General features: G+C 43.0%; 2 protein-coding genes across 2 annotated transcripts; one reads left to right on the top strand and one right to left on the bottom strand.

Moving 5' to 3' along the window:
• Positions 1 to 2,948: 2,948 nt before the first annotated feature.
• On the bottom strand, positions 2,949 to 10,513 carry STPG1 (sperm tail PG-rich repeat containing 1; the record flags this gene model as incomplete). Its single annotated transcript, XM_082494153.1, is given in 7 exon segments — positions 2,949 to 2,969; positions 3,056 to 3,229; positions 3,873 to 3,930; positions 3,996 to 4,101; positions 8,640 to 8,687; positions 8,690 to 8,746; positions 10,456 to 10,513. Coding segments are annotated over 7 exon segments (522 nt in total).
• A 1,923-nt stretch (positions 10,514 to 12,436) lies between these two features.
• Positions 12,437 to 22,497, top strand: NIPAL3 (NIPA like domain containing 3; the record flags this gene model as incomplete). Its single annotated transcript, XM_082494036.1, has 11 exons — positions 12,437 to 12,535; positions 14,404 to 14,472; positions 14,571 to 14,742; positions 14,853 to 14,912; positions 15,614 to 15,759; positions 16,551 to 16,647; positions 17,941 to 18,076; positions 18,755 to 18,843; positions 20,411 to 20,474; positions 21,516 to 21,610; positions 22,298 to 22,497. The coding sequence occupies 11 exons, from the start codon at positions 12,437 to 12,439 to the stop codon at positions 22,495 to 22,497; spliced, it is 1,227 nt and encodes a 408-aa protein (XP_082350162.1).
• Positions 22,498 to 24,527: the final 2,030 nt, after the last annotated feature.

The raw sequence follows: 24,527 nt of genomic DNA, 5'->3' as shown, positions 1-24,527 counted from the left end.
AAACACTGTTGCTTTGCTTGCAGAAATTCATAGAGGTCTGTTTCAGAAAATGAAAAAGGGCTTGTGAATGCCTTTGAATTGACTTTACCTGTGGGTAATTACCAACAAAGGAAAACCCACATTTAAAATCCAGTTGTCTCCATTGTGAGTGATTCTAATGATACAGCTGTAGGCAGTATTAGGGCCAAAATCTGGGAGTGCTTACCAATTGTAGGTAGGTCTCTTTGTGACTGCCCAGCATGCAAAGGTTGCATTTACACAGACGCCGAGGACTTGAAACTCTGCAGAAAATGTGGCTTTGTGTGTTTAACTGCTGCCTCCAGACTTCTCTGACATCAGCTATAAGTGTCCGCTTCCGTTCAAGTAACCGACTGAGCACAGAATTTGAGGTGGTGCTGCCAAGACACCAAAGGGGCATCTGCGTGGCAGCCCCTGGAAGGCACTACAGAGAAAATGGGATGTCGCTGCTGGGGCTGCAGGGTGGGCCGATATCTTTGAGCCAAGGATGACTTGAAGAATCTATATTTCGGTTCGTTCAAGCCTGCAGATAACCGCTGGAGTGTTTGTGCCCTCCTGCAGCTTGCACCAAGCTCGGTTTGCAGTGCTGCTGTTATGCTGCTAGTGGTCCCCGAGCTAATGAACTTGGACAGAGGTGCCAAAAGTCCCCGGGGAAGCAGGTCACGCTGCTCTTCTGGAGCGCTCGGCTACCTGTAGCAGTCACTGCCCTGTGCATACTGCAGCACTTCTACAATATATACATAGAAACACATTTCAGCCACAGCTCCTAAGGAGCCTTATGCTCAAAGTGAAAACGGCTCTCCTTACAGAGTCAAAAAAACGATGGTGTCAAAGGTTATACCAGATACCCAGGATCACAGAATGGATCATGGTGAAATGGGACAAAGGGAAAGATTCTTCAGGTTCCCAGGATGAAGCCTGACTTTCTAGAACATGCTCTGGGATTAAAAGCTTTTTATTGTTGGCTGCTGAAATCTACTTTTTTCTAACCAGGTTATAGTTAGAGAAAACATCTAACAGTCAAGGCTAGTTCACTAAGTGGAAGAGTCCAGTTCGTGCACAAGAGTGAGGAGATAGCAAGAAACCTTCATAAAAGATTCAAACACAAAAAGACTGATGCTTTTTACCTGGCTTTTTTCTTACGTTTCCTGTATTGCCCCATCCCTGGAGGTGTTCAAGACAAGGTTGGACAGGGCTTTGAGCAACCTGGTCTAGTGGAAGGTGTCCCTGCCCATGGCAGGGGTGGAACTGGATGATCTTTAAGGTCCCTTCCAATTCTGACCGTTCTATGGTTCTATATTCAGCTAGTGAAATGCATACAATAGTCTTAGTGTTTAACTGGCTTTATTTTAACGTAGGGTTTGGTCCCAGAGCTTTGAGGAGAGCTTGGGACACTGTTTTCTTGTTTCTCACTCATTTTTTCTCCAATATTCATCAACTTTCAGCTGTCACTGCTTCAAAAGCAGATCCTCCAGTTACAAGGCAAAAGTTCCTTTTTGCCTGAGCGAGAGCAGTGACCATGTAAAGACTGCAGGATCTGGCCTTCTTTTTCTTCTCAGATGTCTCTTTGTCTATAGTCATAAATTATCAGACACTGCCATCTTTTAAATAGATCGTTTCCTGTTCTGCTTCTTGTAGGTTAGATATTATCTCGTACTGTAAATCATGAGTCAGTGATTAATTCAAGAAGGCCGTTCCCAGAAGCAAATTCTTACAATGTTAAAAATAATATGATGCGAATCCATTATAGTATGATATAGAAAATAATTATGGCCTGCAAACTAGTTTAATCAACTTAGAACATGCTGGGGCAGATACGCAGTCGGAGTGAGTCATTATAAGAAAGTTCACAGTCTTAGCGTATGGGTTGTGTGAGCGAGCATGATTGCCCCATGTCAGCCGAGTCTCGGTAACTCTGTACATGTGCTCTTTGCACACCCAAATTGTGAGGTAAGACATGTTTGTTTAAAACACCTTTGCTGATGTTTAAACTATATCAAATTACTTTTTAAAAGCATGAATTGCTTGAAGAACACGCACACAGCCAGTTAAGATGTCTCAGCTGATGAGTGGCAACTTATTAAGCTTATTAAATTGTGTCGTCTTCATTCTGTCTTAAACAGCTATGCAAAGTCATCAAATACTCTGAAGAGTCAACATGCCCCGCCTCACCCCACAGTGGATGTATCTGGCATTGAAGTGCAGTTTAAAAGGGGACGGCTCACTAGGAAATGGCTGCAATGCAGTCGTGCTGTGCAGAAAAAGACAAAAACGCTGTCTAAAGAACAACAAAACAATCCAAAAGTAATCGCAGCTATAGCAAGACACCATTGAAGGGACAGAGAAGTCCATTAGCTGTGTGTATGTTATTATAAACTATCTGATAATTGTTAATAACACTTTGTGTTTTGTTAATATCTTCCATATCTGAAAACATTCTGAATTCCTGTGGACTAAAGCTTACAACACCCCGGTGAAGCCTGGTCACCGTGGCATGGGTGGGGAGCATCAGGCAGAGAACAGTTAAGTGACTTACACAAGGGTGAATCAGCAGGAGGTTCAGGAACTGAACCTGAAGGCTAGGTCCCCAGCTGATATAAACTGGCACAGCTCCACAGCAAGTGGAAGGCCACAGTCAATTACATCAGTTGTACGTACGCAGACCTGATTCCCAGCTCTGAGGTTGAACCTCAAACCCCAGTACCTGTTACAGAGGTAACATTCACCTGCCTTGAGCTTCTTGGCAGAAGTTCCCTCTAACCAACCAACGTAGGTTGAATTTCTGGGATGAAAACTCATGGGATGATATGGGTCTTTCGGTATCGAAGCCAGTGGTGTGGCAAGGACAGGGGTTGCTGCTGTCCCAGGGCCAGGGATGGGTTCTTCCTCTCCTCTTATTGAAGAGTTACTGCCCAATGAGTGCTCAAGGTTCACAACAGCTTGGGGAACATCTGCAGCACGGTCAGAGGTGAGACAGCAGATCATGCAGAAATACCTGACCTAGCTGTTTTCTGTCCTCCCTTCCAAATCTCCTTACGTAGTCTTGATTGGGTGCTGCAGTGAGGATCTTCTCGATCTTCCTAGCAATGTGTTGCTGGAACATGCTAGAGTTTCCCTTGCTAAAGTCTTGCTTGGACTGAAAACATGACAAGGTCTTGTAGGCATTTGCAGCTGGATAGTTGGAGATTTTCTTGCATGCAGTGCATGGAACCTGGAAACAGAGGGAGCAAAGAAACTGTCAGTAGCTGAGTTGGAAAGAAACTAGAAGTAACTGAGGCCTGGAATTTACCACGTGTAATTTTTAAGGACAAGTCACCCTCTGCGTTTTAAAACGGCAGAAACTTTGCTATACAGCACTGATGCCTGCAAGTTCTATGAGATGAAATGGGGGTGAGGGTGACTTTTTCAGGTACTAAGTTTCATTGATTTCTTCTTTTTGGGTTGGAGATACTCATCAGCTTGCAAAAGAAACCTTAGAGACAACATTTACATCTTTTGTTAGAGAGAACAGATCCTGAAATTATCCACTTTAGCTACAAATTTCAGATAGCTTAGTACAATATTCTAAATGAGTCCAAAAAGTGTGTGTGCATATGGATCCTTCTTTACCCTTTGATAACTTAACAACAGCTCTGCCAATTTTCCTTGAAAAGGTTCATGCAAATTTAAAAAGGACCACCTCTGGGTGAGACTGAGCAAAGGAAATTTCAGGCCCAGTATAAATGTAAAAGGTAAGAACATATGAAAAAGCAGCTTAGAATAGCTGTTGGACTTCCACCTTAATTATAACTGTCTGACAATGAGAAAATATTTTCCTTCTTGGCTGGATTTTAGAAATATCCCAAATACAATACTAAATAGGTATTGCAGACATAGTCAGCGGAGTCAGTTGAACACCAGATCCATAGTCCACTGAAGTCAATACAAAGGCACTGGGTGACTTCAGCAGCTTTGAAAATCAGTCTGAAATAAAATGCTTCCTCTTATCAGTGAAGTATTCAGTTCCTTTCTTTGACAAGGTGGTGCTGTTGATCTCTGCAGACTGATGAGTGGCACTATAGAGTCCTGGGCCTGGGGTTTCATCTAGCAAGAGAACTATCACACGTCGACCCAACTGTACTAGTTACTTCTGTTCCCGGGCAAACGCAATGAGACACGGGCACAGGCTCACTCCGATGCTAATGGGACAGCTCCTTTCCCCAGTACATCCCCGCTCTTCATCTTTCTGAGCACGGACCGAAACACACCAATTCTATTAGGAGTGACTCTTGAGAACAGGGATGCTGGAACACAGCAATGGTCCATACAGTCCACGTGTATCTAAACAACTTTTAAACCTCGCTTACAATTGGTCTTACTGGCCCTTACGGCTGTGAGTTCCACAAATTATCTACTGTTAATTTTTTCTTTTTTTTTTATTTGTATATCTGTTGCTCCAAACACCTTCCATGGTAAATTACCATCCCAGTTTACAAAGGGAGAATGAACACTGTACAATTACTTCCTTCTTTCAAGTTTAAATTTATTGATTTTTAACTTTATGCTGATATTCTTCTGTTTTATATGATATGGGAGAAGTCACTATTTCATTTTTCTTAATTATCTCACATACATTTCAAGCCATCTGATTTGCTTTCTCTCTAAACAACTTCATTGTGTTCAGTTTTGACTGGAAGTCTAATGATCGTATCTCTTATTTCTACATTGAGTCTATTTCTGCTGTAGCCTTTTTTTAGAGTTAGGGTGGCCAGAACTAAACATAACATTCCAGCTGTAGGTGTACCAACAGCATAAATAATGGTATTATTGTATTTCCTGTATCATTTTCCAAGCCATCGCTTGCACCCCCAAATTTTACGCTTTAATTGTAATTGTGCATTAAGGTAGATGTCTTCATTGTTTCAAAATTATAATCCTTTAATGCAAGTCTCCTGTTCCATGGAAAACTGAATATTTCTGAGTATGAGGTAGATCAAATTTCTGTAGTGTCTACATGGCAATTTGTATAGACTGGGAGCCATAGCAAATTGAAAATCTCACCTGTAACATCTGAGTTGGACCTCATTAATTCAGCATGAGGGCAGAATGCACTATTTGCAGTCACCACACCTTTCCTGACTCTGTCTCTTTGGGCTTTTCAAAAAGAGGACTGGCTGGGATTCTATTTATAGAGCCAAACAAATCAAAAACCACCTGTGTTGTACATGATACCACCAGCTTTTCAGGCGTGGTCCCATGAAGTGCTGAATGCCCTTGGTAGCATGCCCTGCTTCTGCCAATCCCAGGAAAAAAAAGCAGGATTTGAGAGATCTGGGACCCATAAAAGATGAAAGAAATAGCTTTGTACTAACATAAATGTGAAATGATACCAGTATGGAAAGAGCTGAAGTTCCTGATCTTTGAGCGCATTCTACCATTATGTCAACTTCATTGTCTTGTCTGCCAGTTACCAATGGAAAACATCCTGGAAGTGCCTGGAAGCAACTTAGTTCCTATTTTGATGACTTCAGAGCTGGAATCAGATAATGATCAGATGTGTCCCCCCCAAAAAATAGCGTGGGCATAACAGTGAGTGAAAGAGAACAGGATGCATGGGATTGAAGAACGAGGCAATGTGCAGTGCAGAGCAGAAAAGAAAGTAGCTTGGGCATTATTCTACTCATGCAAAGACACGAGGTTGAACAAAGGGGTTTGATTGTGTAGAAGTTTTCGCAGGATGAAGAGGGAGCGGGAAAGATGCAAGGTTACAAGTGGGGAAATGGAAGCTGCATACGGTGAGTATATGGTTGATTAAAAAACCCCATCCAGACAGGACCTGTGTTGACGGCCATACAGCAGCAGCAGCCCTGGAATGACTTGCTCCCCCTTAAGAAACAACCAGAAAGGGCAGGGAGATGAATGGAGGCTCTTGCTCTGCTTGGTCTTGCAAAAGAGTAGACTAAAAGGAAGAAAAGATGGGAGTGGGCAGGCAGTGTTGTCTACTGGAGAAGACGCTGTTGATTTACAGTGAGATCATAGGCAAATCACTTCACCAGTCTGTTTTTCTCCTGCAGCTGAGCTGTTTCTTGCTGCATGCATGGACAAGTGTAATAGTGCTACTACAGTGCTAAAAATAATAAAACCTAAAAATGTGCCACTTCCATTAAAACTGGAAGAGCACTGCGAGGAATCAGATCCCAGGTCTCCAGTTCTTGTTATTTGCACACATAATCCTTGCGGATTTGGCCTTCCTCATAAAAATGCCACCAGAGTTATAAAGCAGGTGGTCACAAATAATATTTTCCACATATTTTTCTTTGCAGGAAAATGCTCCAGGACAAAGCAAAAGCTGAGGTATGTGATGCAACTCTGGGAATTTCAGCAGACCTGCTCTGACCGACGCTGTGCTTCAGTTCAGCCCCTGTGTGATACTCCTAGGATGCCAAACTTACAGGAGATTTCTGAAGATGTGGTCTGAGGGCTTGTCCGCATGGAGCAGGCAGGGATCCTGAGCTAGCTATTTTTTATCAGCCCCCAGAACTCGAAGCAGAACAAACACTGCACTGCTCTGGTCTTCAGCTTGCACCTCCACGTGGCCCTGCCATGTGGAAGCCCTGCCACGTGCTTGAGGTTCTCCACCCTGTGCTCCATGGACAAGAGAGCTGTGCTGAGGAAAGCAAGATTGGTCCAATTTGCTAGAACTAGCTATTAAAATTGCAGTAGGTTTCCAAAGCAGCTGATAAAAAACTGCATCTGCAAGCTCCATTCCCTGGTGTTGCCCAGGCTTGGCTGCTCCTGCTGACCAGCCCGCTGAGGCTTGGATGGAGTCCCATGCTCAGCCCTGCCCCATAAAGGGGAGTTGCTACTCTGGCAGCACGTTCTTGATTAGCACCTTCCAGGATAGCACGTGTCAGGGAGACAGCTACAGAGCCCTTCTCCAATCCAATGCATCCTGCTCTGGGTTTGGCGTGCCCATCATCACCTTAGTGTTGTTGAAAGTAATTGGAGATTAGACATCTACACGCCCTTGGAAATTTACCTCCTGCTAAAGTGACTGCAAACCTCTGTGCCCTTGGAATGCTTTGAATCGTATTCTGGTAATATAAGGGGGCTCTGAGCTGCGAGGTAAGTCCATCAGAAATACCATGCAAAATCCAGTGTTCTAGTACCCTTAGGGATGCGTGAAGGCAGTGGTAAACTGGCAGAGTTACAAAAGTGGGTCAGCTCACCTGTTAGGTATTCTAGGTCATCTAGTAAGAAGCAAATAAGCTCTTTACATTGCCTAAATTACAAGTGGGTAAACTTCATGTACTGGCATTTATCCCTGACTACCCTGCTAAAGGAATGTACTCCAAAATGGTTTGCGCTGAAGAGGACAGTGTCAAGTGCTTTTGGTGGGGGAAACTAAGCCAGCAGCCCCCAAATGGCCTGGTGTTAATGGATCGAATGCTTCCCCTCCCCTACCTGGTGCAGTAACTTTTCTCTAGGGATAAAGCTTAAGAAAGAATCAGCCAAGCCCTTGTGTAGCTTGTGGTTTGGCTTCCTGCCCGCTCTGCCCTTCAAGGAGGAAATTCTCAAAGGGAAGGGAGTGCTTTGAGAAGCTACCTTAAGACTCTGCCTCTTCTCTTTTACTCAGAACTTAGCATCAGGTCATCTGGAACTCCTGGAAGCTGACCAGACAGACTGATGGCGCCTACAGAAGACATTTAAGCAACTTCTCTACCTTGATCATTTTCCCTCATCTTTTGTCCTTTACGTCCTTGATTGCTGTTATTCAATCCTGAGATAATACACTCCTGATATCACTGAGATGGGAGAGACAAGCAAGGAGGAAGAGATCAAAGAAAGGAGAAGAAAGGGAAGATGCCAAAGGCAGAAGAAGAAAGAGGGAAGATGCCAAATATTTCCTTGATTTACCTACTTTACATACCCGGTACACAAAGTTTCAGAAATTCTTAATATACTTAATTTTCAGAGTTCTGGGGTTACCACGTAATCACCAGACAGCAGAAGACTGTCAGCAAGGGGCCATGTGCATCCTCTTTCCACCAGCTGAGGAAGTAGCTTGAAAGCTGGATCCAGAAAGCCCAGGAGGCCCTTGGCACCTGTGAGTGTTGGCTGGACTTGAAAAGAAACCCGGCAGCGTGCAGGCTGGGAAAACACTATGGTTTTAAAATATCTTTCTGCTTCCCTCTGCTGGCCAGATAACAGAAGTACCAATGTAATTCCTACAAATCAAGGAAAGATCAGGGAAGAATAGCAGAAGATAGGAGAGGTCATCTTATACTATCGCTACACAAGCATTAACTGCACTGATTTCTTTGAATTTGCTCCTGAATTTCAGAAGAAATGCAATGTGTCCTGGGGAGCTCAAGAAGATTGGAAATGGGACCAGGGCCAAAGATGGGTGGGTGAGGGATGGGGAGATGGTACAGACGAGGGCACTGTATGTGGAGTAATTTCAAGGTTTAAAGCAATAATATTGCTTTACCGTTTTTTCTCATCTTCTTATCAGTTGTGATTACAAAGTTAACTAAACAACCTTGATCTAAACTTAGTTGCTGCTCTTGTTACAAAACAGGATCATTATGAGTTGCAAAGAAAATCAAAACGAAGAGATAAACTTCAAACATTTTTGTTACTCACTTGGTTATACTGAAATCTCTTTGACTGAGAATTAAATCCCTTTGTTCTGAGTTTGAGATTACTTTCCTATGGTATTTATAAGGACTGGAGGAAATCTTGAAAGCTAAAAGGAACAGCCAATGGTAACAAAATTCTGAATATGGGGATACAGGAAACATGTAAATACAACTCCAGCTCTCATTTTAAATAGGATGTGTAAGTTAAAGGCAAATCTAACATTAATGCAGTATTCAAGTCAAGAAATCAGCAGTCATTTCTGCATTTAATTTCCCTGCTTTATTCAAGAAGCAAAGGGGAAAAAAGCACTTTGAAGCACTACTGTTGATGAACGGGCTTTAAGGGTGACTCAGTGCTGTTAAATCACTTTTGCAGATTGTCCTCATTTACTGAGTCAGGCATCTTAACAACTCACTTCACCAGGCTGTCCCTCTCTAAACTGAGAATCTGAGAAAAGATGCTGAGCGCCCTGGTTCCTGCCAAACTTGGATGCTAAGCTGCCCAGTGCCACCCAAGAAGCACTGTGCTTTGCAGGCCTGGAATCAAACACCTCGGCTTGGCACTGTTGTTGACTGCCAAGAGATGGTGAGGTGGAATCTACTAGTTTTTCAAATTGCGTAGTCTCTTACGGACATCTCATGACAAAAACACTGACACTTCACCTAATCAAGCTCTGGCGTTATTACTACCAGTCACAGAGCTGCACTAGTGCTGCATTAGGAAAGTCTAAATATAAGGTCGTTGAAAATTTAATGTGCTTCTGAGAAAGGATTAGTACAGATCTTGAGATGAAGTCTGCAATTAGAGAGAAGGTTAGTGCATGGAAGAGGTCTGAGTAACTGCTCAAGAGAAGGCTCTTACAGGGGTGGTGTACAGGCCAAGGAAGTGGTCAGTGCCACAAGAGAACAAACTTGCTACTGCCTTGCAAAACACACAGCAAGTGGAAGGTTGTGATCTGGCCGCATTTCTTAGTCCCTTATGCTGGTTTGTCCCCAGGGAGAGCAACTTTGGACCTGAAACACCTCTGTGGATACAAGTTGTTCTGGGTGCCACTTCCTATTGTTTCGTTTCATTAATGAATCCTTGCTGTGCTTTGAAGGAAAAGCCTTTGCGTGGTTGGGGTTTTTCTTTTTCAGCTGTGAAATGACTGTTTTAAGTGTTGTTCCTGTTCGCTACGTGGTACCGAGCGGTGCTTTTCTGCTTGATGTGCCTCGTGCTCCAGAACATGCATGAGTACCCGCAGAAAAGGCCTGTGTTAACTGTGTTATCCAGTGTCACCACTCTGTGTAGCCCCACCGTTTTCTTTCTAAAACAAATCAGCCGGAACTATCAATGTGCAGCAAAGGGGCAGAGCCTGGAAGGGCTGGGTTGGTTCTCTGCAGAGACGTAACGCCTCAGCCGTAACCTCTATTTTCGCCATTCAACGAACCGCTCCGGCGACTGCTGCCCGCGCACAGGACGATCGCTGAGGGGGGCGGAAGGACAATGCTGCTACCGCCGCCTCGCCTCCCAGCGGAGCAGCGGCCTGAGATGAGGCCCTCTGTCCTCTGTAGAGCTACCGGAAGCAACGTCACGGCCCCACCCCCTCCCGGTAATGGCGCGGTGAATGCTGGGAAGGGCCGCACCCCCGCCCTGTCAGGTAGCGCGGTGGACGCTGGGAATGGCGCGTACTGGATCGGGTGAGGCAGGGTGGGGCGCACCGGGGGTGACACACACTCCCCCTACCCCTTCCCCGCCCCAGTGAGGCGGCCGGGCGTGGCCTGTACCCGCCGGTACCTGCCCGTGCGACTCGGGAGGCTCCGGCCCCCGCGGTACCGACAGCTGAGGGAACGCGTACACCTGGTTGCCGTGACAACGGCTCTCCTCCAATCATTGCGCCTGTTACTTTGGGCCCTCCGGCAAGCACCCAATCACAGGCGAGCTCTTAGAGCAGCCGTGCGTGCGGCTGGGCATGGGTGGTTGGTGGTTCGGAGGAGCCTCCTTGCGCATGCGCATTAAGGACGCGCCCCCTCCGCCCCGCTCGAAACGAGCGGCGGAAGCGGCTCCTTCCTCCCGCCCGCCTCCTCAGAACCCTGTACCTCAGAAGGGCTCGGCCCATTGGCTGGGCCAGGCCCGACCCCCGCCTGGCATCCAATCGCCGCTGGCACCTGCGGCCCGGCCCCGGACTGACAGGGCTGGCGGCAAATCGGAAGGGCCGGGCAGGAACGAACCGCGGGGCTCGGCCGGGAACCGAAGTTGAGGGCTGGAGGCCCGGGCCATGGGGGCGGAGCGGGCGGGCCGGCCGCTCCCGGAGGGAGCAGGTGAGTGCGCGGGGCCGCCGGGGGAGGCCGCCTCTGTCCCCTCGGCGTGGCGGGTTTTCCGGATGGTTTTGGTCGGGAACAAACCGCCGCTGGGGTCCGGCTGCGGGTCTCGGCTGGGCAGTGCAGCCTGACCCGGGGAGGGTGTCCTGTGGGCACCCCCTGCCCTCAGCCGGGCTCTGCTCTGCCCGGGTAGGGTTTCCTCACCATGGGGCGGGGGGGAGCTTTGCCCCCCCCCCCCCCCCCCCCCCCCCACAAGGGGGTGTTTGTGCCTTTTCACGGCTCGGCTGCCGTACTCCCCCTGCCCCCCCCCCCGCTGGAGAAACTGGGACAACCCGTGAGTTCAAGTAATCGTTCACACGCCAAAGCTGGCCAAGAGAGCTTGCCGTTCAGGGCCCCGAGTGTGGGATGGGTCCTGCTACCTCAGGATGTGACCGCAGGCCAATTGTCCAGGGTCTGAGTCTAGGGAGTGCTTAGCCTGCACCATTTTGGGTGGTCTTTGAGTGGAGCAACAGGGTCATGTCAGTTGTGAGGATCACACCTCCGCGATGTCTGTACACCAGCATCCGCACTCTATACAGAGGGGTCTTTCCACCAGTGTCCATTCTCAGCATTGCTGATGCTCCTTAAGGTCTTTGATGGAAGGAGCCATCACGGCATGCAGGCATTTCAGAGCGGTTTGCTGTGTGGTGCTTTCCAGACACCTATAATGAGTCTGGCTCTAAGGAACTTAGTCTCCAAACTCTGTTCACAGCAATTACACTGAAATGACCTTGGTTTATGTGAAGAGCACCACTGTCATCTCCAGCACATGGGGATAGTGTGACTAATGTAATGCTGAGTCCTGAACAAACAACAGTCACCTGAAAAGCAGGGCTTGGAGGACTTCAGAGACTTTTTGATAATAGCTTTCAAAATGGCAAAGCCTGATGTTAAATGCCAGCTGAATATGTCACCCTTGGGGCCAAGCCAGTTTGCGAGCTCTTGTAAAGCAAGGTCGGGGCAAGTTTCTGTTTTTTGAGACTTTGTAAGAAAGCATTTAAAATCTGCTTTCTCTGCTGATATGTGCAGCTCTTAGTTTGATTCCAGGGAGTCCTGGCCTGTACTTCAGCAGGATTTCATTGCAGGTTTTGGACCATTTTGTTCATTTGACCTAAATATATATATATTTTTTTTTTCCTTAGTATCACCTTGGAGGAGTATAACCTTGCTGCCCCACTGACTGACTGACTGGAAATATTGGCTTATCTACACTTCTGCCTATGGTGCCTACCCTATCTCAGTGTAGCCTGGCGGAGGAAGAAAAGCAGCAGACAGGCTACAGAGAAATTTTTTTTGCTTCACTGAACTAATTGTTGCTTGTCCAAGCAAACCAGGATGGATGGGAAGAAGGGGTACCAAGTTATAGATAAGGTGCTTCCAGCAGGGTCCAAGTCTCTTCTCTAAAGAGAAGTTCCAACATCAAAGAGGCTGAAAAGCAAACACTCCAATCAACCAAAATGGAAGGAAGCAACAGTCCTAATCTGCAACTTCAGCAACTACCGTTGGCCACAGCAGCAGTTTCTGTGCAGCCACACACTGACTCCTTTTCTTACAAGGTCAGATTTCTACCCCAGTCTATCCCTAGAAGGCCCTAACTATTCAAGTAAGCTGATAATGCCACTGTATTTTGGTTATTTTTCTTGCAGAAAGTGCACTGTCTTTGTATTTAGCCATGCCTGGAGACCCCAGTGTATTATATGCTGTGTATATAAACAGCGAGAGAAAGGAGGAGAAATTCTGTGTCTTGCAGAGCTAGACAAAGTGAAGAAAGGTCTGGCAGTTAAAAGATGTGGATGTCTAAATTTTGCTAGGTGCACTAAATTTTGCTAACTAACCCGTACATCAGTAACTGAGATGAGATGTTCTGGTCTGCTGTATATTCAAGTGCTTGAATTTCAGGTGGGTCAGCCCACAGTCATGCAGAGAGCCTGCAGCTGAGGTAGGACGTGTTGCTGTAATTCCTCCTTATTCTCCAACGGGGAACAGAGCTGTTCCCAAATCAATTTCCTCTGAATCCCTGATTCTGAAGGTGCTCAGAAAATCCCAGCAAGAAGGGCTTTTTTTCACTGGAAAAAGTACTTTGCTGAGAACGCAGTCTTAGGTCCATTGTAAAAGTTTACCAGAGTGACATCTAAACTGAAGTCCAGTTGCTGAACCAGTAAACTGTGCTGAGCTTCTCTGGCTACATCTGTGATCACACAGTGACATTTTCCTGCCAACTTTACTGTCTCTTGTGGGAAGATATCTCAAGCAATTTTGAATGAAGCTTGGGTGAATGTTATTTTTGTACATCCTGATAAAGAGATTTTTGTTCCACTGATAAAAACTTGAAATCTTAAAGTCCTCTTCTTACTATGTATGGGAGAATCAGGAATAGTATATTTACTGTTAAGGGAGGAACACGAATGTGAGCCTGGTTATCCCAAATCAATCAAAGCAAGTACTCCACTGTATCTTGGAGACCTGCACTGAAATGAAAGTGCTAATGACATCTAATGAGATTTAGACAGTTGTTGGAAGAACGCAAATGCTAAATGGCTTGGCTTAGCCTCAGGCTCTACTGTTCACTCCTAATGTACATTTCCTTTGTGACTCAGCCTGCTTTACATCCTTTTTTTATTTCAAATTCTCTCTTTAGACCGTGAGAATTATTGCTGAGCTGTGAATGCTAACATGGAAGGGGTTGCAAGCTTGCTAGGAGTTGCTACCAGTTGCCTATTACTTTGGAATAACTGATTCATATAAAAAGCAGCATAAAATCTATGCTAATTGGGCTGCCTCATCAAATGGGCTAAATTACCTACTGAACCAGCAGATGTTATAAGTGGAGAAGAGTAGAATAGTCCTGAAGTGTTTAAGGTCAGGCTGGATGGGACTTTGAGCAACCTGGTCTAGTGGGAGGTGTCCCTGCCTATGGCAGGGGCGTTGGAACTTGATGATCTCCAGGTCCCTTCCAACCTAAACCATTCTATGATTCTGTGATTAAGATGTGGCCTGCAGAATGCGGAGGTTGCTGATCCATACTCTGCTGAATTCCAGGGCAACAAACATGCTCATGAAGAGAGTTTTTCAAAGGGAAGAATGAGTGAGTGGGTCGTTGTGTTTAGCTTTATCATCTTCTCCTCTGAGAAACTGCAAAGAATGCAAATATAGGCACACTAATTTAAGTCTCTTGTAGAAATTCTGTTAATGAAGGGTTGTCTTTCACCTGAGTTTCACAGATTTGGAACATAGCCACAGGGAACTTACCTGAATTGCCCTAGCTCACGTAGAAAGGAAGGAAAGTAAACAGAGATTTTATTGTCAGGTGATCTAGGAACTGTTTTAAAAGTCTGCTCTCTTCCAGATTATGCAAAAAGCTCCAACTTCCTTCAGGGTCCAGTGGCTATGTTTAATATCTGCGTGTTTACATTTTTTTTTACAGGAGAACTTGATTGGTGCATTACTAGCTATTTTTGGGCACCTTGTTATCAGTATTGCACTCAACCTCCAGGTGAGTATCATGAAGCAAATATTGATCCTGCCTCAAGTATCCTGCATTAAAAAGCATCAAGCATGCCAAAGATTCTTTGCCTTTATTTTCTTTTCTAGAAATACAGCCACATCCGGCTGGCAGGTTCCAAAGACCCCCGAGCCTACTTCAAAACCAAGACATGGTGGTGTGGACTGTTTCTGCTGGTGCTGGGTGAACTGGGAGTGTTTTCCTCTTACGCCTTTGCTCCTCTTTCACTGATTGTGCCACTTAGTGCAGTGTCTGTTATAGGTAAGGGGGGAAAAAGACAATGGCCATTCAAGTCTGAGTGCATTCCAGCATCAGATTGCTGATCATTGGACTGATACATAACTCACTGTTTCTCTCTCCTTTTTTTATAGCAAGTGCAATCATAGGAATTATATTTATTAAAGAAAAATGGAAGCCCAAGGATTTTTTGAGTAAGTTCCACAGTTCCTTTTCATTTTTCCTCTCTGTTTACAAGCCATTCAACACATAGGATGACCTGTCAAGAATCATGATTAGAGGAATGGCAAGATCTCCATTAGCTACAGTACCTCTGCAAAGAAATGTGTCATCTCATCTACTGCTTGTTAAAAATGGATTTATTTTTGTTTGGTTTGTTTCTTACTTGTGCAAAGTCATCTGAATCTCACAGGTTTTACAAATATATGCAATGGTGTTTGTTTCCAAGATTTGAGAATCATTGTTCTCTGGGCTGAAGCTGCAGCCTAGGGCCTTGACTCTGCAATAGCATAGGCACAACTGAATCAGCTGAATTTCGTACATGTGAAGTGTTTGCAGAACTGAGGCATTCATTCTTCCAGTCCCTAGAAGATGGGCTGTGGGCAGTGCCAGGCAGGATAAGCCCCAGATACAGAACTTGTAGCTCCTATTTGTTTAGAAGATGCTACCTGGTATGAGCTTTTTTCTCAACTTACAGCACACACGTTGCCTAGGGTAATTTTTGATTCTAATATTTTGAAAGTAGGGCATGAAGGGCAGAGGAATGAGTAATTCGGAGGAATGTGCATGATCTCATTAATGGTCATTGTGCATGTGCCATATTAATTCCATGCATCCACACTAACCCACTAACTTTGTCCTCTTTTTTTTTTTTTTTGTCCTTTGGTTGCCGAAGGGCGCTATGTTTTGTCCTTTGTAGGCTGTGGTTTGGCAATTGTTGGAACTTATCTGCTGATAACATTTGGACCTAATAGTCATGAGAAGATGACAGGAGAAAATATCACTAGGCATTTAGTGAGCTGGCCATTTCTGTTGTATATGGTAAGATGGCCCATAAAATGTGGGACAATTTTCTGCTTTATGCCCGATTGGGATTTTCATTTCAAGCATTGTTTTTCCTTACGGTTACTAGCAATTTTCCTTGTACATGCTAATGAACCTATGCCAGCTTTTCCCGGTGTCGGTTCCACATTGCACGTGGACATATGCATGCACAGTTTGGAACCTTCCCATTCCTTCTCTGAATTATTCTGTTAGGACTTAAATATCTTTAACTGAAAAGTTTTAAAATAGCTTGCTCTCTCCTTGACCTGTCAGCTTCAGCCTGTGGCAGTAGTACTGATGGCAGCTGAGAGCAACTACTACAGAGGTGTCCAAATCCTGTGCTTGCATCTGGGCTTTTTCTAGACTGACTTTCTCAGGAGCCATCAATCTCTCACTGAAAATCTTATGAAATCTATTGTTTTTTAATGGAGTTAAATTTGGCCATTAAATAAGAGGTGTGCTGCAGGGATCACTTGAAGAACCTCATTATGGAAAGCAGGCTGAGATCTCTGATGTGAATATTCAGTCGGGATTATTTGATCTGCTGCTTTACCATGAATATAATGTCAAAAGTATCCCATGTTTCTTGTTCTGCAAGAAGCTATTGAATATCTCATCTAATTAAAATCTAAGATCACGCTAAGTTTGATCTATAATTGTGTGGGATCCTAATTTTCCTTTGATTTGCCCTATTGTGTAATTCTAATGTTTGACTAGCTCAGAATCCCATTTACTGCCAACCCCCTATACCATGCATTTTTTAATATTCTCATTTCTGTCTTTTGTAGCTTGTGGAGATCATCATATTCTGCCTGCTTCTGTATTTTTACAAGGAGAAAAATGTAAACTACATTGTGGTTATTCTTCTGCTGGTAGCTTTGCTGGGTAAGTTGATATGAACTTGTAAGATCTTCTAACTTTGGCTTATAACAGTAAACTACAGTAAACTGAGGCATCTATGGCTTCTGGGGAATTATACTGACCTAATTAATGTCATAAAATACACCATTCTACTTCAGAAATGTTACTACAAATTAGATAAAGCTAATATCTTGCAGCGATGTTTAGGATCTTTGCAAATGACCTTTGAACAATTAAGACTTATTTCCAATAAGGACAAATAATCTGCCAAATACAGAAAATGCAAGTTATTTATTAGTGTTCTTAATTTAATCTGTGCATGCAAAGCATGGTACAATGTCTTATTTATTCAATGGATAAGGAAGGCTGATTCAGTGGGTGAAAGACAGGATTTGACCTACAAGAGTCTTCTTGGCTCTGGGAAGATTTGCTGTGTGGCTGAAGAAATGACAAATACTCTGCCGTGCCAGTGTGTCCCTATTTAAATTGGGAGAGCCTCTGGCCATGGGGTCAAATGGTGCTTTTGTTATCCTTGTAGCCTACAGTGGGATCCTACAGTGACTTTGGAAAGGCCAGGATTTCACTTATACCTTTCTCCACATCAATATGTTATTTTTAAGAAACTGTGATCAATTAAACTTTAAAAAGGGTGAGTAATAGCAAGGCGGTGACGCAGTCTGATGTGCTGTTGAATCTATGTCACAGTCCTCAATTTTTGCTATTTATGCAACTTCAGTCACTGCACTGTCTTTTTTCTTTTTTTATTTTGAACTGTTTGGGACTGGATGCCTCACCGATGCCTCAAAGGCTGCGTGAATCATAGACAAAGCCACTATTCTAATTCTGAATGGCACTGAAATTTGTGCTTTCAAGAAATGGAAAGGACGTGGGATCTTTCTGATTCGTGTTTTGAAAACTTCCTTAGCTTTACTAACCAAGCCAGTATGGCATTAGAAATGAAAATTTGTATTTTTCCATCATGTGATTGCGCAGTACTGTTTAAACACTTTAAAAAAAAAAAACCAAAACCAAAAACAAATAAACAGTAAATGCTCCCAGTCCTGTAGAGAAGGGAACCAAGATACAGAAAGGTTAAGTGATTTATTGAAGGTCACTGTGGTGTGTCGTTGGGAATAAAACTGTCAGAGCTGGGGATAAAATATGCAGTTTGCATCCCTTGTTTGGCCTGGCAAAAGGACGGTTCAAGTGCTTGTAGATCTTGGGTTTGTTTGCTGCTGCCTGTCATGTATAGAGCAAACGTGCAGTGTTCCTGTGCCATTGAACGTGTGTCAGTGCTACAGCTGAGTCTGTTCACAGGTTCTATGACTGTTGTGACGGTGAAGGCTGTGGCAGGCATGATTGTTGTCTCCATACAAGGAAACTTACAACTCGACTACCCTATATTTTATATCATGTTGGTGTGCATGATTGCAACAGCGATCTTTCAAGCAACGTAAGACATTCACTTTCTTTTTGTCTACAATTGTGCTGGTTTCAGTGGCTCAGTAATTAGCAGGCTGTTTGTTATCCATTCCAAGAATGCTGATTAAATTTTAGGAGAAGAATTATCCATTCTCTTCTGTGACATGTCCTCAAATCTATGTCACAGGAGCCTGGAATAGTGGTGGTCTTTGCTTTTCCATCTAGTGGCACTGCCAAGTAGTTTTAATCCCAAATGTATACACCATTCAAGTATTTGCAAAACAATGTAAGGAATGAAATGGTGGCAAATAGAATACAGTATCTTTGCACTGGCTAAAATCAGAGAGCAGAATCAGTGTTGTTGATGATGTGTCTATTTTTTTTTTCCTCTGTACTAGTAATAACATAAAAAGCCAGTAGAAGCAGGGATAAAAAGCTATTCAAAATGTGAGTGACATTCTGGCCCTAAGGTCAGTGGCAGTAATTTCACTGCTTTTAGTCAGTATAGCCATAAGGTTTACTCTTCTGTCATTTATATTAATTCCAAGGGATGCTGCTGCAGGTTTATTGAGAAAGAATAGTTTCTTAAATTTATGCATCACTTTTGAGAGGTGCTTCTAAAAAGGAGACCTATACTAGTGCCTGATAACTGCTATACAATTTTAGTATACTTCCCAATACTTCCCTGTTGTCTGTCATTGTATTGCAGATTTTTAGCTCAAGCCTCACAGCTGTATGACTCATCTCAGATTGCCAGCATCGGCTATATTCTGTCCACGATAGCAGCAATCACAGCAGGTAACAGTGCACAAAAAAGGGTGTTGGTCCTTTCTAAAAGAAGGGCAAAAGATTTTTGGAAAATAATCCTTACTTACAGATGAGGAAGGTGAATACTTAGCAAGATGATGACTTATATTTTCTCGTCGTCTCTCTTCTGCAGCTGGCTTTGTTTCTTTTTTCTTTCCAAAAATGTGAATTATCCCACTAGACTGTGTTAAAATTTTCTGTTAAGTTCTGTCATTTTGTTTAAAGTGCATGGGAACTTACATTTGAGACTATTACTCGTAGCATGCTAGCCTGTAGAAGAGGGTGATGTATGCTCTTAGCTGTGTATTCAAGTTACACATCTAAAATTTCTTCTTATGTAATTATATCCAGATTTTGTTAAAATGGGTGTGATACAGTGTATAAACGTATTTGCTTCCTCTGTACAAAGGTGTTACAATTCTGTTCCTGCTAGTCATGTTTGCATTGTATCTAGAAAGCAGCTGCTCACAGCTTTATAGGTGCTTTTCCTTCTGAACAGTTTACTCCAATTTCAGCCCTTGCCCACATAGGAAAAGCTTTGTCTACATGAACAAAGATGAGCATTTTCAATGCCTTCAGCTTCAAACCCGATGAGCAGCCTTTTTAACACTTTGCTCTCGTTAGACCTATGAGCAAAACTAGGGAAAAAAACCCAGCCAACCAACCAAACCACACAATCCCAACACCGGAGAAAGTGCATGCACTTGACAGTGATGGATACTATCTGTGTAAATAGTAATGCTCTTCTAAGTATATAAGGGCAATAGCTTCCGCTGTAAATTACACATTGCCTTTTTAATGGTCTTCTTCAGTGTCATGAGAGAGTGTGTCCTACTCTTTAGCTAACGTTTATTTCCTGTCATGTTCCAAGCCATGTGCTGCTGTCAGATTCATCAGCTTATTTACTTTACTTCAATGAGAAATGTAAAGAGTAGGAGCCTTGTTGTTTGCAAGGCTCAACAGCCTCCTCTTTACATCCAGGACACCAAGGACACTTGTCATTTTATAGGTTTAAACTGTATACGCTTGTTTGGGTTCAAGAGTTTGTATCCTGTTGTAGTTAGAGAGATCCAATTTGCTTTGTCATTCGGACTTCAGAAATACAGTCTCTCTTGTTTATACAGTAACCACTGCTGCGTGGTGAGAATTTGGCTCAGGCTTTGTTAGCACAGTGACCTGCAACAGTTCCAGCAATGTTTCCTTCGCAACCCCTTATCCCAATACAAATCTTACAAAGATTTGTACGAGTTGCTGTGCTGCTGTACAGATATACTTGCATCTATATTAGTTACACCAGTATAACTATTTTGGTAGTGAAATTCTAAAAGATTTGTCAATAAATTGTGCTAAAGTGGAAATTAGGCCATCTTTTTCTATTTCAAGATCTTATAAAAAAAAAAAAAACACAACCAAAACCAACCAAAACCAACAAAGGTGCTGACTATAAAAATAGGAATCTTACATGATTTGGTTTCTGGAGGGGCTAGTGCTGGAGATGTAACACTAATTGCTCATGTAAGCTGGGAAGAAAGATGTCATGAATTATTTCCTTTTCAAGGAGCAACTTTTTACTTGGACTTCACTGGCGAAGATGTTCTCCATATATGTATGTTTGCGCTTGGGTAAGTTTTTAAAGTTTCCTTGATAGAAATACTTTCCAGTTTTCTTCATATGACTAAAATTTAAAAAATGCGTATCTATCTCTATATATATATATATTATCTCTGTACATTCTTGGAGAGAAGGACAAACTGAAAACACTTTCTCTGTTAGACAATGGCCTATAGAGCTCAGTATCTTGTCTGAGTGATGATGGATGCTCTAGCGGAATTGTATAGTGCTAGGTTATGCATAATGGTACAACATTAAACACTAAATTCCTTACCGACTGTACTGGAGATGAGCATGGATGTCAAAGCATATGGGCTGTTTTTCAAGCTACCTGCTCATGAATCTAGAAGAATTGCAGAATAACCAAAAGAAGCCATTTCTAGGGAATCTATTTCAGGTTTTGCTCTGAGCCTTCACTGAACTGTGACTGGACTTCTGGAGTCCTATTTCTTAGGGGATGGGCACTCACACAACGCAGATATGATCAGTAAAACATTGGCTGTGTAACTCAGTATTTAGTCCTAGTACAGTGTCTTGATGTGATTAGTGCTCCATAATCATGGGACATTCTGAAATGTTTTTCAGATTAGTACAGGAAAAAAACAATTGGGAGATTAATGTTATGAACTGCACCTTTCTCTGTCAACACATTGTAAAAATCAAGATCAACAGTTAGTGTGTTTACCTGTGGGAAACTTTTCAAAGGTCAGGCTGCTCAATCCTGGAATTTCATGAAAGAAAATGAAATTTTGATATGCTTCCTTTCCCCTTTAGTTAGTCCAGGTTAATTAATTAATTAACATGTAAACTGTCCCCTGCATTTTGATGAGGAAAAGGTGAAATTGTTCTGATTGCTGGATGGATTTCAGCATTGTTGAAGAGGGTTGTTCAGCTGAGTCTGTTCCTTGTAATTCTGATTTCACAGATCTTTTGCTTCCGGTTCTGAATTCTTTATGGTGCTACATGATGGGCACTCGGAAGAAGCAACATGCAATATTACCTCCTCTTCCTTTCCACCATTATCTCAGTAGATCTTGTCTTCTCTCTCTCAGGTGCCTCATAGCATTTCTAGGTGTCTTCCTGATCACCAGAAATAGGAAGAAATCTGTACCATTTGAACCTTACATATCAATGGATGCTATGCCAGGTAACAGTAAAAATACAGTGGGTTGTCACTCTTTCTCCTTTAAGGGTTGGACTTCACAGTGAAAGCTGAAGCTTTAGGCTCTGTTAGGTATCCGGATAAATTGGGTGGTTGTTTTCTAGTTTTTCCTTCTCTTCTTTGTGCCTTGTGAGGGGTACATGCATGGTTTGTATGGAGCAGAGAAGAGGTGATGTGCCACTTAGATGCCATTTATGCTGGGTCCTCTGACACCAGGGGGTGTCATATTTTGACAGAACAGCCTTGTCCAGTTGGCTGCTATCAGGGACGAAGAACTAGTTTTGAGTATATGCTTGGGACTGGGCTTTGCCTCTATCCAGCAGGAAGAACTGATTATTGGGGAAAACTAAGGTATGCTGCAAGAGGTAGAGGCCAGGGGGAGCAGAAATTCTTTTGGGAAGTACAGCTAAACTCTCTTTCTGGTGAGCCGTATAAAAGATATGCAGCACTTGATAAATAACTGACTGCCATCTCTCATTCACTTGAAGCTTATTTCTCCATTAGTTGCTTTAGTGCTAAGCAGAAAAACATTATGTCTTTCATTTAACACTCAAGGAACTGATGAGCCGCATATCACGAACACTCAGAATTTATAGTTTGCTGATTTAACTGAGTGCAGGAAGAATGCACTTTTGTTCCTAAGCATTTAATCTCTGTCTTTGCTCTTTTCAGGCATGCAGAACATGCACGATAAAGGGATTGCAGTTCAGCCTGACCTCAAAGCTTCTTTTTCCTACGGTGCCCTAGAGAACAATGACAACATGCCGGAAATTTATACTCCAGCTACATTGCCGATCGTGCAGGAGCAACATGGTTCCAAAGGAGTTTCTGCTCCACCCTACCGGGTGCTGGAGCACAGCAAAAAGGAGTGAGTGACCTTTAAGGAACTGATTTGAATCATCAGAAGTATGACCTTTATTTATTTATCTATTAAAATATAAGCAAGTGTAAAGCCAACTTTGATACAATTTAAAGCTCGTCTCAAACTTAACTTTCAAGGCTGATTATTAAAATAAACAACCTTCTCTAATTGTGAAGTTGAAAGCATTCATCTTAGCAAGAAGTAAATCACAGTTCTCTGTTGAAGGCTGCTGTCTGGAAGCATGAAATGGTGAGGGCATTATCATGGCAGTATGAAACCGATGAGATAGCAGATGCTGTGAAAACACAGAGCTGTGGGAAGACAAGTGACTGTGCAATTTTTAGTCCTGCTGGGAGTGGGTTTATCTCCAAATAGAAGTTTTCAGGAGTTGCTCACAGAGAGAGGAGGGCAGGATTTAATCTTTCATGTATAGAGACTGTGACGGATTTCCAGAAAAGTTGTAAATCCTCAAGTCTCTAGCATAACCACCAAACTACCTTAACATGGCAATAAAATGTAATTGTTTTCAGGCACGAATACTGAAACTTACTGTGTCTGTAGAGCAGCATATTTGGTTAAAGTAAGCAAGATAATTTATTCTTTCAAAACGTGAATCTTGGGCGCTTCTTGTACAACTAATTTCTGACTAGCGTTGAACATATGCACTGAGAATGTGAATTGTTTTTATAGCACCACTGGATTTTATGGCAGCTTAGAACAAAGATTACTTGACAGTTTTCTGGTTTCATAGCAGGAGCTTCAAGTTGGATTAAATGGTGCAGAGGGAACACTGTAAAGTACGAGAACAGGAAGAAATGAAAATAGTAACATGACTGGTATCTGGTGGGAATTTTTTGTAGTTCTCGTTGAGGTCCTAATCCTCTTACCACTTCTATTTTCTTTCTGATTGAGGCAGGATTTCCAACTTTGTTTAGTGGTCTTAAATGCTTAAAGGTGTTGACAGTCTTTAGTTAAAAAACTCAGTCTAGGTGTTGTAGGCTGGACTACCCCCCCCTTTTTTTTTCTTTAAAAAAAAAAAGCAAAAATGGGTATTGGGTGAATAACCTGAGAATAAAAAAGAAGCATACACGGTCCAGCACTCAGTGAGGACTGTAAGAATAATGGAGCATTGTGTACTCATGATATTTATCTTTCCAGCTTCCAAGAGATGGCTAGGAGCTGATACGAAGGGAGAATAGACACAAGGGGGGGGGGGAACTTGTCAAGTGAAAAGGACAAAGTACAACATTTTCTGGCATATGCAAGTTCCACTGGCACTTTGATATCATCATCTTCTCTAAAAGCAGTTGGTTTGCTGGGAAACAGAATTTTAAGTCTACTTGGTGTGCCTTGAACTATATGCATAGTGGAGTGTCTCCATGACCTTAGAAGACTTTATTTGAAATGAATAGCGCTTGTGTTCCGTGAATTTTTAAGTGGTTACTCTGATACCAAGGGGTTTGGGAGGATCTTGGACTTGCAACAGTGGCTTTCTGCATATTTTTTTTTTAAATTGATTTATGGCCAGTTTCTGTTCCCATTACCAAAAAATCCCCAAGAACTAAACTGACTTGTATATAGTTACTCCAGATTCTAGCTATTGTATATGACAACAGAACAATTCTTTTGCATATGTTTGCTTTGCCAGGTATGAATACTAATTTAATTTGGAAATACTTGAGACTGCTTTGACATTTTTGTGCAGCTTAGAAAAATTATAACCTTCCCCCCCGCCCCTGCAAAGAGTAGATGCCTAGTGGCTGTACGTGTACGTATATGTGAAGTTTCTTCACCAGATTGGCATGTCTGACAATTCAGATCTTATCAGAGGCATCCTGTACACTAAAGCTTATGAAACCTCAAGAAATAATAGCTTTTCTTTTGCCCTCAATACTTTTTGTGTTTAAGTAAGATAACAATGTTAATGGGCTAATACTGCCAGAACATTAATCTTGTCGGAGTTGCAGTGACACTGATTTACTACCTTTGGCTTTGTATCCCCGGTAATCAATTGTTTGTGAATTTATGTGCAGCTTTTGT

The sequence above is a fragment of the Vanellus vanellus genome (assembly GCF_965231255.1).
Source record: "Vanellus vanellus genome assembly, chromosome: 22".
NCBI classification, from domain to species: domain Eukaryota; kingdom Metazoa; phylum Chordata; class Aves; order Charadriiformes; family Charadriidae; genus Vanellus; species Vanellus vanellus.
Note: the sequence above shows the minus strand (reverse complement) of the source record. Positions and strands in the feature narration are given on the sequence as shown.